This window comes from Amblyomma mixtum, chromosome 2 (genome assembly GCF_055824585.1).
Source record: "Amblyomma mixtum isolate Tamu chromosome 2, ASM5582458v1, whole genome shotgun sequence".
NCBI lineage: Eukaryota > Metazoa > Arthropoda > Arachnida > Ixodida > Ixodidae > Amblyomma > Amblyomma mixtum.
In genome coordinates this window covers 221,505,134-221,520,410 of record NC_143013.1, presented here as the reverse complement: position 1 = coordinate 221,520,410, position 15,277 = coordinate 221,505,134, and the positions used below count along the sequence as shown (strand labels likewise).

Sequence of the window (15,277 nt, the reverse complement as noted above, 5' to 3'; positions counted from 1 at the left end):
GTCTGCCGTGGTGCTGTTCGGTACCACGGAAAGCCGCCTCCCCTCTGTAGCGGGTAAAGCTCGAATAGCATATGAGCACTATCAGCCTAACTACGCTCACTGCAGAACGAAGGCCTCTCCCATATATCCCGCGAATTAACGCAGTCCTGTGCCAGGCGCGGCCAACTTATCCCCGCAAAACTCCTAACTTTATTCACTCGGCATTCTCCCGCCCCTGCTAGGCTTGCCTTTTCTTGGAATCCAGTCAGTTATATTTAACGACCGCCGGTTTTCTTCCTTTCGCGTTAAATTCTCTGCCCATGCCCTTTTATTTCTGATCCCGACTAGGATGAGGACCTGGAGGCGGCGCTGTACGGCTCACATTCGGAAGATCAGCTTTCGCTGGTGAACCTTGCTGGTGATCAGCTTTCGCTGGTGAACACTGGGCTCTCGGAGTAAGGACCCACCCAGCCATTTTGTGCGTTAAACGCTCTTATCTCTTTCTCTCTCTCAGACTAGGATGTCATTGACTCGAATTTGTTCTCCGTCTTTCAATACTCTCTTCCTGTGTCTTAAAATTACTCCTATCAGTTTCCTTTCCATAGCTCGCTGCGCTGTACTCAACTCCATTTCGACTGTTTTCGTAAGCGTACCAGTTTCTGCCCCTTTGGAGAATACCGGTAAATCTTAACAGCGCTCTGCTATCGATGATCTGGGAGTCCCTGCCAAGTTCGTTCCACCGCATTCTTACTCGCCTACTTATTACACTCTCGTGGTTCTGATCTGCGGTCACTACACGCGCTAAGCACACGCATTCTCTTACCTCTTCCAACGCTTCGCTGTCTATCGTAAACTGTTATTCATATTATTTTTTAGACCAACCGTTCGCTTTGGCTGTCTAGGCCATCGATCGTGCTTTTGTAGCTCGTCCCCCGAGTTACTGAACAAGGCAATAATCTCAGTGAATCGGATATTATCATCATATTCACTAATAACTCTTATACCCAACTGTTTCCAATCAAGGGCTCTGAATGCTGCCTTTAAACACGCGGTAAATAGCATTGGAGAAATCGTGTCTGCCTGTCTGACTCCCTTCTTGATTGGGGTTTTGTAACTTTCTCTATGAATGACTAAGGTGGTGGTGCAGCCGCTGTAAATATTTTCCAGCACTTTACATACACGTGTTGTAAACCCTGGTGTTGCAGTGCTTGCATGGCTGCTGAGGTTTCGGCTGAGTCAAATGCCTTCTCGTAATCTATTGGGGCTATATATTCTCAGAGTTTCTTTATTACGTGATTGATGCTGTGAATATGGCCTGTTGTCTAGCAGCTTTTATGAAACCCAGCCTACTCATTTGGTTTCTCTGATTGTATCAGCGATTACCTTCATAAATACATTTAAGCAATGGACAGAAATATGAACGGTATCTAATTTTTCAGGCCACTGACATCTCCTTTCTTGCAGATTAGTAAAATTTTAGAGTCCGCTAAAATTTCGGCATGCTGAATGTCTTGAGGCTAGTTTTTCATGTACAATTTCCTCACCGTCTTTCGGCAGATCACCTGTTACCTGTTCCTCACCAGCTGCTTTCCCCCTTGCATTGCTTGTAAGGCTTGCTTTGCTTTCCCTTTAGCTACCAGCGAGATTTCTAATTGCTCTACATTACTGCCTCTTCATTAACGTCCTGATTAATTCGGCTGCTGCATACGTATATCTATGCAGAGCTTCTCGGCTACCTTAACTCCCTTATCCAGTTCGGTAATCACGCTGCCCACTTCGTCTCTTAGTGCGTGCATCTGATTTTTACGTATGCCCAGTTTCCTATTCACCGCTTTTAGGCGACCCCCGTTCTTTAGAACATGCCCAATTTTCGCTGTACTATACTTCCTTATGTAAATTACCTTACGCTAGTTTTGACAAATCGACCATTTTTATCCTGTCTGATGGGCGAGAGGCATTCATACTTTGGTCTTTCTTAATCTGATCTTCCGTCTTCTGAGAGATCTTACCGTATAAAATTTTCACCTTACGCTTATTAACCTTGATAAATAGGCCATTTGTATTCTGTCTGATGGGCCACAGGCGCTCATCCTTTGGTCTTTCTTAGATATTTCGTCTCCTCAGAGAGCTTACCAGTGCACTGCCCAGCTAGCCTTTACCCCCTACATCTAATGCGCATTCCTTAATGATTTTTAAGATCATCATTCATTCCTTGAATACTAAGGCTGTCGTCCTCATGCAGCAAGATCCTGAACTTCTCTACTTTCCATCTTACCAGCAGTTCGTTGATGGGCTTCTTCCGTGTTAGTTTCCTTCGTTCTGTCTTCAAGTCGAGGCTAATTCGAGCCCTTAAAATCCCATGATCACTGCATCGCACTATGCCGACCACCTCTGTATACTGCACGATGCCAGAGTGATCGTATGGTACAAGGCCTAATGCATTTTTATTCTCGCCATTAAAGCCTTCCCGCGCCCACTTCCTGTTCTTCCGTTTGCGGGCTTTACTATTAACTGCCCCGAGCTATTCATATAGCCTCCATATCATATTCATCACCTCTATATCCTAGTCATAGAGAGAGGGAGACGCTGGACGGGGGTCCTCCAGTCTCCAGTGGTCTGCTTTCCTTGGCGGAGTTTGCTGGAACATCAGCGGGCGGGCCACTGCGGATGTTGGGGTGGAACGTAGGGTTCCTGGCGGGGCTGACCGGAGGTCTTTAGCTACGTACCGCGGTGGCGTAAGTCTCGGCTTGGGGCTCTGCGGTCGAGGCTCCCGTACTCCACGAGTCAAAGCCTCGTGGACTTCTTTACTAACAACGCGCGTTCGATGCGACGCGTAGGAATGCGTGCAGTAGTCAGCGAAGCTCCCCCTGTTGACTTCCCGTAGACTTCCGCTCGTCACTGACATGGTATCGTGGTGGCCGCCGCAGAAGGCGTGTAGCTACCGATCGCATTGTCGAGCTCTGGTACTTGGGGCCCTTTCGAGGGTGGTCGCTTTCGTGGTAAATTCTACAGCGGTGACCACATCAACGGAAAGAGGCTCTAACACCTGGTAGGTGGGTAAAAAGCCCACCTTTTCTTCGCTCTTGCCGGGACCTGCGCGTTCAAAAAGGCGTTTCACTTCTGCATGTTGGCGTGGGCAACATTGCTGCAGAAACGCGGAACTGCAAGCGTAGGCCAACGGCGTACGTACATTTGGTAAATTGATACTGACAGTGAAAAGTCGAAGACTCACATAACTGGCTCCCTGGATCAGTGGGCACGTCAACCGCGCTCTCAAGTACGTGGCGGTGGTGTCCGCCTGCAAAAAACTGTGCTTCCGAACAATTTCGTGCTTAGCAATGCTAAATCGCCAGCAATTTTTAAGGCTATAATTACTATAAGCCAAGAATCTCTGGCTCCGGGCAGGCCGCAATTAGAAGTTGCATCTGGCAACGTTCACCGCTAGAAGTTCGTTTATTGAGGTTATACTAGCACTACTGTTCATGGAACTAGCAGGTATAAATGGGATGTCATTGTGCATAGACAACTTAGGAGGACAGATGAAGCTTGTACAATGCTAAACGACGATAATATGCGATATTATCGTAGTTTGGCGGACAGACAAGAACTAAGCTTGGATTCCCGCCGCGGTGCTTCAGTGATTAAAGCGCTCGTCTACTGAACCGGAGTGCTCTGGTTCGATTGAGGCGAAACGCAAAAGGCCCCTGTGTGCTGTGCGTTCTCAGTGCACTTTAAAGATCCCCAGGTGGTCGAAATTATTCTGGGGACCTCCACTACGGCAAGTATTTCTTCCTTTCTTCTTTCACTCTCTCCTTTATCCCTTCCCTTATGGTGCGGTTCGGGTGTCCACCGAGATATGCGAGACAGATTTACTTTCCTCAAAAACCAATTTTCATTTTCATTTTCCGTACAAATAACAATAGAGGCGGACACGCATAATGGAATTCTGAAGCATTAACGAGAGGGTATCAGTCATTGCAATTGAGCAAAGCAGATATAGCGTTGTAAGTCAGAAACGCACGAGTTCACTGTTCCCAAACTCCTTTTCTAGGTGGGGGCGGAGACTTTCACTTCGAAGGAGGAGAGCCTGTGGGTACCTTCTTCCGGACCTTCCCGCTGGGACAACTACACTCTGCAACCGGGAAAAGCCCACGTGGGAGCAGCATTCTGTACTAGCCCAGTTTTATTCGAAACTGGTTTCTTGGAGTGCGGCCTTGTTTCACGAAGCGTCGGCAACGGCATTTACCACGTGAGTTTTACTCGGCGCAAACGAATTCCCGCTGGTGGTGGTGGTGAAAAACTTTAATACTCATTGAGAGTTTGAGGGTCAGAAAACCCTGCTGCATGGTCGGTATCCTTAGTCCGGGACACCGCACGACGAGGCCCCGTCTCGCGCCCGCTTTAAGGCCGATTCACACGACGGACCGTTCGTCCGCGGCCCGCGCAGTACGTGTGCATACGTCAGCACTTTGAGAGGCGCGCTGTCTGCCGCCATCCATCCATGCATCTAGCGCGCCTCTCAAAGTGCTGACGTATGCACACGTACTGCGCGGGCCGCGGACGAACGGTCCGTCGTGTGAATCGGCCTTTACTAGAGCCCTTTGGGACTCCAGTGTGGAGCAGCTGAGGAGGGCAGTCTCCCATGCCTCTCGGGTGGGGGTGGGGGAAGGTGAGGATTCTGAGTACATGCCCACACCATGTGAAAGATATCGCAGATCTCTCCACAGTGCGGGCAGCGGCCATCTGTGTTCGGATCGAAGTGTTTTGCTATTGCAGGACCGAGAAGGGTTCCTGTCTGCAGGCGCCGCAGAGTTCGCGCCTCCGCCTTACTCAGCCCCTTGGCAGGTGCCGGGTAGAGACGGTGGCTGTCGCAATAACAAATTAGGATTTCGCGGAACCGCAGAAGCGGTTTATGAGCTTCTGAGCCATGAGAGCTAGGATGAGGAGCCCGGTGTGTGAGCGCTCGGGCGGCCGCATCAGCGGCCTCATTGCCTCGTAGACCCTGGTGGCCAGGAGCCCAAATAACTTTTGTCCGAGTTGGATCGGCGGGAGCTCGTCTTAGAATTTTGGAGGCAAGAGGCAATATTTCGCCTGTAAGACAATGTTCACACGTCCGGCGAGAGTCTGTGATAACCGTTCTCGATTTTGGATCGGCGGCAGCGAGAGCTATTGCGACTTCCTCCGCTCGTGTTGAATTTGGGGCCCAAAAAAATAGCGCATCGACATTCATTCTCCGGTGCACTACGGCAGCCGTGAAGAATCCAGCGGGCGACGGCCCTGTGATGTCCATGTAGTAGACGCCCTCTTTATATCCATGTTGCCTCTCAAGCATGCGAACCCGCGCTTGTTGTCTGCCCTCATGTGAAGCCATGTCCATGTTACGCGGGAGCGGAACGACCCAGAGCATGTGGCGCCACAGTACCGGGATGTTCTCCGTCCCCTCTGATATGCATGTGTGTTGGATGTGTAAGCGGCTTAGCAGGCGGCGCCCAGGAACCGTCTGCGATAGCCCAGTATATTGGTTCACGAGGTGGGCCTCCCGCAACTCCTGATAGGAGTTTACCGCTCCCAACGCCTTCAGTTTGGCGTAGGAGGTAGCCACCGGGAGGTCCAGTGCTCGCTTTGTTGCCTTCCTGATGATGGCGTCAATGCGCTCGTCTTGTTGTTTGGTGGTGCGTAGGTACGGCACGGCGTATAGGATCCGGCTGGTCACGAAGGCATGGGCGAGTCGTAGCGCGTCCCTGCCTCGCAGACTACCCCGCTTGTTGGAAACACGGTGGATCATGCGCCCTACCTGCTCACCTATGCTCTTGAGTTTCGCTATAGTAGAGTCCGGCCTAAGTTTGTTATTAATGAACAGGCCCACGATCCGGAGCTCTGCCACTTCTCTGATGGGACCGCCCGACAGAGATATGTGCAGAGACGTGTTGTCCTTATGGTTTGTCCTGACGTGTAGAAGCTCTGATTTGCGGGAACACATTGGAGACCACAGTCGGCAGCATATGCTTTGACTATGGAGGCGGCCTGCTGAAGGCGGTCCTCCATCTCCCCAAGGCTCGCCTCGGTGGCCCAGATTATAATATCGTCTGCGTAGAGAGCGTGTTTTATGCCCTCCCCCTCAGCCAGTCAGCCGGACAGGTGCATCATGGCGATGTTGAAAAGGAGCGGTGATAACACCGCCCCCTGTGGTGTACCTCGTGTACCCATAGAGTACGGGCCGTATTCCTCGTCCTCGATCCGGAGGAGTGCCTGACGCGCAGAGAGGAAGTCTCTGACATAGGCGAAGACCTTCGCCTCGCAGTTCGTGGTGTTCAAGTTAGAGAATATAGTACCATGTTTAACATTGTCAAACGCCCCCTTAAGATCGAGGGCGAGAATGGCCTTGTCGTTGTGTTCCATGGCTGTGGATCGTATTATGTCCCTGTGTAGTTTTAGTAGGAAATCCTGTGCAGAGATGTGCGGGCGGAACCCAGACATAGTGTTTGCAAAGAGGCCCTTACCCTCCATGTATGGAGAGGGGTGATCCCGAACCATCGTCTCCATGAGCTTTCCCACACACGAGGTCAATGAGATGGGTCTCAAGTTGTCCGTAGTCACGGCTTTACCTGCTTTGGGGATGAACGTTACAAGCGATGTTTTCGATTCGAGTGGGAGTGGACACCCTATCCCAGATCTGATCTATGTATTGTAGCAAATGGAGGTATGCAGAGTCGGAGAGGTTCGCCAACAGTTCCACTGTTATGCGATCCCGACCTGGTGCCCCACCTCGGCGCATCTTAGCCAGGGCCACCTTAAGGTCATGCAACTCAAAAGGGGCGTCTAAAGCCTGATTTGGCTTGCTGGAGTACGTTTGGTTTGGTTTATGGGGTTTAACGTCCCAAAGCGACTAAGGCTATGAGAGACGCCGTAGTGAAGGGCTCCGGAAATTTCGACCACCTGGGGTTCTTTAACGTGCACTGACATCGCACAGTACACGGGCCTCTAGAATTTCTCCTCCAAAGAAATTCCAGCCGCCGCGGCCGGGATCGAACCCGCGTCTTTTTGGTCACCAGCCGAGCACCATAGCCACTGAGCCACCGCAGCGGCAGCTGGAGTACGTGTACTCGGGCCCAACCGGGTCATTTGTGCAGCAGAGATACCTGGCGCACAAAGTGTTCGCAAGTTGCGCCGTCGTAGCTTGGTACCCGTGCAGAGCCGGCCGGAGCTGTTTTTGCGTCTCCCCTTTCGTTTGAGAAGGGTCGATGAGGCTGCGTAAGAGACGCCAAGTCCCCTTCGAACTCATCTGACGCGCTGCCGAGTTGCAGCGTTCTATCCAATTGGTGTCTGTGAGCTTGGCGGCATAAGCCGCAGCCTGCTCCGTAAGTTGTGCAATGCGAGCTCTAAGCTTGCGATTCGTCTTGTGTTTCTTCCATCGTGTTGTTAAGCTCCGGCGCGCTTCCCACAGATGCAGGAGATGATTGTCCACTACGGGGATCTCGTCGGTGTTGTGAAGTGTTCGCGTGTGTTGTTTCTGTATGTTGGTGACCTGCGTTGCCCACTCCACATAGCCGTCGGAGAATAGTACGGGAGGGATGTCCCGAGTTCGAAATTGCTGCCAATTAGTTATTTTGGCCAGTCCCCATTTTTTGCGGGCTGCCTTCGCCAAAAGCGTGATGCGGAGAAGGCAGTGGTCGCTGCCCAGGGTATCCCCCAGGTTCTCCCATGTGGCGTTTGTAGTGTTCCTAACCAGAGATAAGTCAGGACAAGTGTCACGGGTGACCGAGTTACCTACACGTGTGGGGCAAGCCGGATCCATGAGCAACGTAAGACGAAGGGTGGAGATGAGCTCCGCCAGCTTGCGTCCCCTGGCTTTCTCGAAGTGATAGCCCCAATGTATACTGGGTGCGTTGAAATCCCCAATGATCACCAGGGGTTCATTGTCAGCCAATTTGAGAGCATGATAGAAAATTTCGCTGAAAGTAACACGCGGCTTATGCGGGGGGCGATACACATTAAGTACGGTCAGGGACAAAAGTCTCCGGACCACGTGTTCATCTAACGAAGCCGATAGCTCTGCTATTAGTCGGCGGATGGAGACCACACTTGTGAAGGTAAAAGGCAATTTTTTGTTCTTTCATGTGCGCAAGTGCAGTCTCCAGCCGCTGTCTAATAGTAGAGCTATAAGCTTCGTTTGAGGAACACTTGGTCCGGAGACTTTTATCCCCGACTGTACATGTATTGACGGGTCGCGGCGCCTGAGAGGCAGAACCCTTACCATTGTGTATTCCTGCTCAGTGTCCAGATCAAGATCGACCTGAATCTGTGCGACCCAGGTTGCTCTCAGAGAGACCAACGGTAGACGATTCTGCTAGGCCATGAACCTCCAGATCAGTGCTTTCGCACTAATATAACAACTTTTTCCCACGGCTGCCGAATACGTGGGAACGTGCAGTACGTATATCTCCGGGAATTCGTGTCAGAACGCTGAGCGATGACGGACACGAATTCCCGGAGCGCTGTCGGAATAATTTCTCTTTTTGTAGCATGTCGAAAGCTGGTTTTCAGCTAAAAAAAATTGGCACTTAAATAAATTGGCTTTTTTCGCCAAAGCCGATAAATATGATGGCTACAGGTTTGACATGCATGACGGAAAGGCGTGCATTGATTATTCTGCTCACGTGTGACTCTAGCGCATGACGCAACACAGCGCCCACTTTCCGCCTTTTTTTTTTGCGTTCTCTCAAAAGTCTTAGCTGTGAAATCGGGCAAGTTCCTACAAATCATTTTATTTATTTTTTTTTTGGGGGGGGGGGGGGATAGGGGGGCGGGGCGTGTAGACGAAATAGTAGGAAATAATGTAAAAGTAAAAGTCGCGTCACCATCTCATGGGTGACCATCTCAGAAATTTATTGATATTGCGTTCCATATGGAGCATAGAAAAATATTCCCTCTGCTTCGGGGTTCGTCGTAAAGTCTCGAAACAATCAGTGCCCTGTACAGCAGACAAGGGCGTTTCTTGCGAAACTAAGGTCAATCATTATTAAGGCGAAAGCCTTTAATGCCTCCTACGGTCGTTAGCAGACGCGTCGGAAATCGTGCCGACAGACGCGTCGGCAGCCGTGTCGGCAGATTTGTCCGCCTTTCGGCGTCAGTGCTTAAAAAGAAACTGCGTCGAGGGTGGGAATCGAACCAGGGCCTTTGGCATTTGAAGCGGAGACGCTACCACTCCGCCACGAAGGCTTTTTTTTTCTTTATTGCCTGTCTTTGGCTCATGACATTGCACAACAAAAATACACATAACGCTATATACATACGACACTGTCGTGGTCAGCCAGCACGAGACTGGCTTCGTCAGCTTAAAATTCCCGCAACATACACAACGGCTCTAGTCTTGAGAGCCACTCGGGAGGCTCCGCAGCTGCTTTTTGGATTGCAAGAGAACTGGTTTCCCGCCACGAAGGCTCAAGGTTCGAGCGTGAATAAAGGCGCGTCTAGTGAATGCATGGGTTTCATAAATAAAATAAAAAGAGTAAAGAAATATCTAATCAAGGAAACAAAAATAAAAATTAAAATAAGGAAATAAACAAAACTAAAAATATAATAAAATTAAGATACGAAAATAATAATAAAAACAATAAAATAGAAAAAGGAGCAAAAAAATTTAAAAAAAATACAAAATAAGAAAAATGAAAAAGTAAATAAAAACAAACAGTGTGCCAGGAAACGCTTTCGCCTTGCAGCACTTTAGAGAGCCAAAGTGCCCCCTGAATTTTTTTGCACATCCTATATAAAAAGATCACTGAAAACATGGTCATGGGACCTCAGACACATGCACCTTTTCCCGGTCTGCCAGGAGTTCGTTCAACATTAAACATCAAGCATTATTGGATGTCGTTTTGTTATCGAAAACAAGTAAAGACGGAGAAACAACTTGTCACAAGCGGTAATAGTCCGATTAGGAAGCGTAGCCGCTAGGCAAGTTGGACGACTGTACGACCGGCGAAATTGTTTGAGGCTATTGTTGTCACGCGTTGACCATCGTGCAAGTACGACGCACATTTAACCTTCGATGTTCCCAGGTTTTTACGCTATGGTATTGGACCGATGCCGATACTGTTGATGGTTCGGTGTTCGGCAACGATATTTTGCAGAAAAAGTAGTTATTTCTGCTTCGGACAGTATAACGGCGTTTACATGAGCCCGACATGAGTGGGTCGAGTCGAGCCTCGCATTGAACATGGTCAGCCCAACTCCTGTCTCTGCTGCTATATTGTGCAGATACTCCTATTCCCGACCTCTAAGGGGATTAAGGGCCATTCGCGGGAGTTCTAGAGAGCCAACCCACCGCGTGCTGCTGGACTGACTTGGCTCGAGCCTATGGCATTTGCATATGCCGACAGGCAAATTTCAGCCCCGCAGGCGGGTTCGGTTAGACGTTCTCAAGTTGAAGTAAATTCCCAGAGTATACACAATTTATTTACAGAACCTTCACACCGATCGTGGCGATCGCTACAAGTTGAGCAAGAACTCTGGTTCAGATAAGTGGAAAACCAGTGGAAAGAACACGTTCACAAGCAGGAGAAGTACACAAGACAACGATCGAAACCAAACAAACTAATGGCGTCCTGCGGCGGAAGATCGTTTTTTATGCATTGGGAATAAAACCGGGCTTTGCAGGAGAGGTAGGCGATGGTGCTGACGCAGAAGGCAGCCTGGTCTGGCGGAGGCTGAACATGTAGAAAGATGCCCAAAGAAGAAGCATGGTATTGAAGAATTAAGCGTAGTTTGTTGGGCCAGTTGGTGCATGGCAAGTGAAAAACCTTAAGCAAAGCCGAAAGTTGGGCAAGTTGGATAACGTTCATGTTGTGACAATAGCGCACAAGGAACACAAGGGAGTGTTCCAAAAGAGTGTCTCTGCGCAGGTGAACAGGCTCAAGGAATCGGGGTATCCCATGCATGTCATCTCCATGACGTGCGGCAAACTGGTGCGTTGGATTAAAGGGGGATACAAATCCCAAGATGTTGGAAGGGAGCGGCAGAAAGTCGGCGTGGTGCCCTACGTGCATAGAATGGCACATGGGTTAAAGAAGGTAGGGAGCCGCTATGGCGTCCAGGTGGTTTTTTCCGGGACAAGTAAGTTGAGCAGTTTATGCTCTCAGATACGGAAAAGGCAAGAAGGTGTTGGCGATAAGCGAAAGAGGCGTGGGTGCACCGTTAGACACCGCGCCCCGTTTGTTTCCTCCAGCTTGGGTGCAGTGTACAAACTACCGTTGTCTTACGGAGCTGTCTATGTAGGGCAAACGGGGCGATGCCTCAACGTTAGGCTAGGTGAACACCGTAATTCCCGAAAAGATCATTATGGGAATCTTCCTGAGCATTGCCGGGAATGTAGCAAAAAAGAAGAGCACAAGAGGAAAATTTGCAAACCGATTTTTTCTAGTACATCACACTTTTCAGACATCGTGATCAGCGCGTACGCGAGGTAATAGAGGCATACCATATTAGGAAATGCCAGAATCTTTGTATCAGTGAGCCCTCTGTTAACATGGCAGACTGTGAAATCCATTTCTTAGCCTCAGCGTTGCATTGAATTCCTTTTTTGATAACGGTTTTTAACTGATCCTTCCACAGTGATGAGTGGCGCCTGATGCTTCAATTCCATTTTTTTCCCTGTGACTTGGTCTTTCGAGGAGGGACTGCGTGTGGTTGTTTCTGTTTGTATGTTTTTAAAGTGACTACCTTATATTGCGCGTGTCAGCTATAAACCTCAGTTGCGAGTTAGCGCTTGTCTGCGTCGTGTCCTGTCCGTTCCTTGTGTTCCTTGTGCGCTATTTTCACATCATGAAGTGGAAAACCAGCGGAAAGGACGCACTCACAAGCAGGAGAACTACGCAGGAGAACGCTGGAAACCAAACAAACCTACCTCTCCTGCAAAGCCCAGTTTTATTCCCACTGCATAAAAAACGATCTTCCGCACCAGTACATCATTAGTCTGTTTGCTTTTCAGCGTTGCGCTGTCTACTTCTGCTTATGAACGCGTCCTTTCCGCTAGTTTTCCACTTATCATGCACAAAATGGCCCAACAAGCTACGCTTCTGGCCCTGAGTTCACTCCCAGCAAACTGTGTTAGCCGAATCAGCACTTTCTCTGTCTTTTCTTTCTCCGGGCCAGTCAGAGCCGGCTGAAGGTAAAACGTGCGCCACATACAGGGTTTGTTCTGAAAGTAGTAGGACTGGTTTTGTCCTGGGCGAACGGGCGGACGAGAGGCTGTCGGCGCGTGCAGGATCGTTGAAGGGGGATATTGGGAATGCTGGGAAAATCGGCAGTAGCCTCTCGGCCGTGAAGAGAGGAGGTCGCTTGTACTGTGAACCCCTGTCGAAACGTCTCGTCACGCAGAATCGTAGAGCGTTTACTGGATCAGCGATACGCGATAAAATTTTAAGTATATCTTGGTAAAACGGGCAAAGAGACTCACAACATGATTAAGGAGGCCTACGTTGACGATTCCATGGGTAGATCAGGTGTTTTTTGAGTGGAACCAGCTTTTCCGAGAACGTAAGGAAAGAGTGGAGGAAGACGACCGCTCCAGACGCCCTTCGACCAGCAAGGCCAACGAAAATGTGTAGCGAGTGAAACATTTACTTAACAGTGATCGTAGAATGAGTATCAGAATGATTGCTGATGACTTGAACATTCCTCTAACCCAAGTTTTTGAGATCGTGACAGAAAATTTATCCATGAGGAAAGCGTGCGCGAAGTTGGTGCCGGGAGTGTTGTCAGAGGAGGGAAAGGCCAACTGGTAGGATCTTCTTCATCATGTGAATGAGGACCCCGATTTTTTCGCCAGCACAAGGCGGCAACGCTGCTTCAGCGCCCCTACAGCCTCGACTTGGCCCCGCCAGATTTTTTCTATTCCCGAGAATAAAATCGACGCTCGAGGGGAAACATCAGGGATCGGTAGAGGTGGTTCAACAGGCCGTGACGAAGGAGCTAAACAGCATTTCGGTCCAGGCGTTCCTGGAGGCGTACGAAAACTGCAAAACTCATTGGCAGCAGCGTGTAGGTGAGGAAGGGTGCTTGCTACCTTGAAAGATTGTAATCGTTTGTACTATTCTCTTGAATAAATTTTGTTTAAAAAAATGAGTCCTACTACTTTCAGAACAGACCATGTATTTTGCCACAATTTTTGCCTCACGGAGTAGAGTTTTCGCTCTAAAATATTGTGTAAAAATAGCCCGTGAAAGGTACGAGGCACCTTTCAGTGTATGAAGCGTCAGATTTGAAAGCAGAACCCTGGTATCTACGCAGATTGCGACGCTCCACACTGAAACGTCCATGTCAAATCGGATGAAGAACTCGTACGACGATGGAATGGGCATCGCGTCGGTAATGGCGTACGACATCGACCTTGACGATTTCGAAGGGCTCTGCGGATCACAGAAATCGCCCGGCGTGCGGTCGCTTGCCATTGGTTACTTCTGAGCGCTGAGCGCCACTGCTGTCGGCTGAAATCTGCGACTTAAGTTGCGGGCACTGGCGAAGGCGGTGTGCATACTCACCTGCATTTATATTACCGCTTTTTTTTAGTGTTACCCTAGCGAAGTGGGATAAGCAACTTTGCTCAAGTAAAGCCCCATAAAATGCAGAAAAGCTGGAGAATCAAGTTTCTTTGGCGCTAAAAATTGTTGTTCATACGCATCAATAAATGAATCCGTCCTTTTTCCACGTGGGGCAGCCTTCAACATTGCTTACTGCTCAGTGCTGCGCGATCGCGGCGAGCAGGGAATAATTAGCAAAACATGCAAAATATATCAGCATGAGAGTGCATAGTAGAGCTGGCTGCTTTCGCAGCAAAAACATCTTTCGTCAAAGCTGGAACAGGTTGCTTAGGTTAGAGCGCTACAGATGTAGAGGAGAGTGTGCGAAAATGCGGCATTTTGTTCTTTAATGCCCCCTAAGTTTTAAACGTGGCATCAAATAATTGGAGATATTCCTTACAAGGGCTTTCAACTGTGCACTGCAACTCAGCCGAAGTTTGAAGAGATTGGTATTTCTCAAGAAGAGGGGAAGCAATAAAAAGTGAGGCTAGGGGTTCGAGAAAGCGATCGAAAAGGAACGAATATGTGCACACCACGTTTTTCTTGGTACTGTGCAGCGTCTTGGAATAACAAACATAAATCAGCTCTGTGCCTACTGCTGTCGCCGCCTAGATTTCCTCCCGGAAGAGACCAGTGGAGGTGGATTTTGCTATTATTTTACTCGCTCTTAACCTCGAATGGCATGAGCGGAGGTTAAGCACGCTATGGTCTAACGCACGACAGAGAATACGACACTCTGGGACTCCGGCATCAATACCGGATCGTGCGTATTCTCAAAACCAGGCATCAGACGCCATCTCACGCCGGTCTTCGCCAGGAAGTGCCTCTGCGCCATGCCCAAAGCGGGCTTTGTAGCCTCTCTGAGCGCTAAAACTTGTCCGTGTAGTCCTCCTGGAAGTGCAAGAAGTCATCTGGGCATCGCAGTGCTGTCTACAGGTGCAGCAACTACAACAGGAAAAGAAGCAGCACGGTTGTTTGGCGCTGCGTGCGATGTTCACGACGTGTGTCGAGAGTTCATATAAAGAGAAACATACCGACCTGAGTCAAAGATTGTTGCGGCACAAAAAAAGAATTACAAGTACGAACAAGTAAGTGCGGCGTTTGAAACGCTCTGCCTGCGTGGCGATATCAGTGCGTTTAGCATTCAGTGACCATGTTATAGGAAAATGCTTCTTATGCTCGGAGCATTCCGGACGGGGTGACTAAGTGTGTGTGTGTAGCTGGAGGACGGCGTGAATGAGGGCTTCCTTCTTGGACTTAGATTCCTCTTTCCTTGCTGCGAGCCTCTTAGTCGCTCTCCTCCCTGTGAAGGTTGAGTGCGCTGCAGCGGTGCCCTAGTGCGTGTTTGGTGACGGCTGGTCGGGGCTGGCGGCTCGCGCGAAGTTCGTGCACAGTGCGGTTGGTGGCCTGTGCCCACAGTAATAACCACAACACGCTCCAAGCGAAACCTTGTAGGTATGCTGCTCCTCAGGTACACAAGAAATACAAGTGCAGCCCGCCGCTGCAGCGCTGGTTTGCTTCGTTTGCACGTTAGCAGCATGGTCTGTGTGGTCGCGCTGAAAAAGCGTGGTGTTTAGCAGTATGACCGGTGGAACATAGAAGCCAACTAATTTGGTCTAGTGATCCGCGATGAGCCCATTTTGGTCGCTGGAACCGCCTTGTTTGCTTTTGTAGCCCTAGTGTTGATGTGCTGTATAACGCTCGGCAACGGAGCGTGGCCC

General features: G+C 49.6%; 1 protein-coding gene and 1 pseudogene across 1 annotated transcript in view; one reads left to right on the top strand and one right to left on the bottom strand.

Annotated features, from left to right (window-relative positions):
- LOC149362682 (endochitinase-like) overlaps positions 1–13,687 on the top strand; it is a 28,661-nt gene extending 14,974 nt beyond the window's left edge. The window contains exons 4-5 of the mRNA XM_089569789.1: positions 4,031–4,228; positions 13,267–13,687. Coding sequence (XP_089425915.1) covers positions 4,031–4,228; positions 13,267–13,440 — 372 coding nt within the window. The 3' untranslated portion in view covers positions 13,441–13,687. The remainder of the gene's footprint in view (positions 1–4,030; positions 4,229–13,266) is intronic.
- On the bottom strand, positions 4,337–6,024 carry LOC149362683 (uncharacterized; annotated as a pseudogene).
- Positions 13,688–15,277: the final 1,590 nt, after the last annotated feature.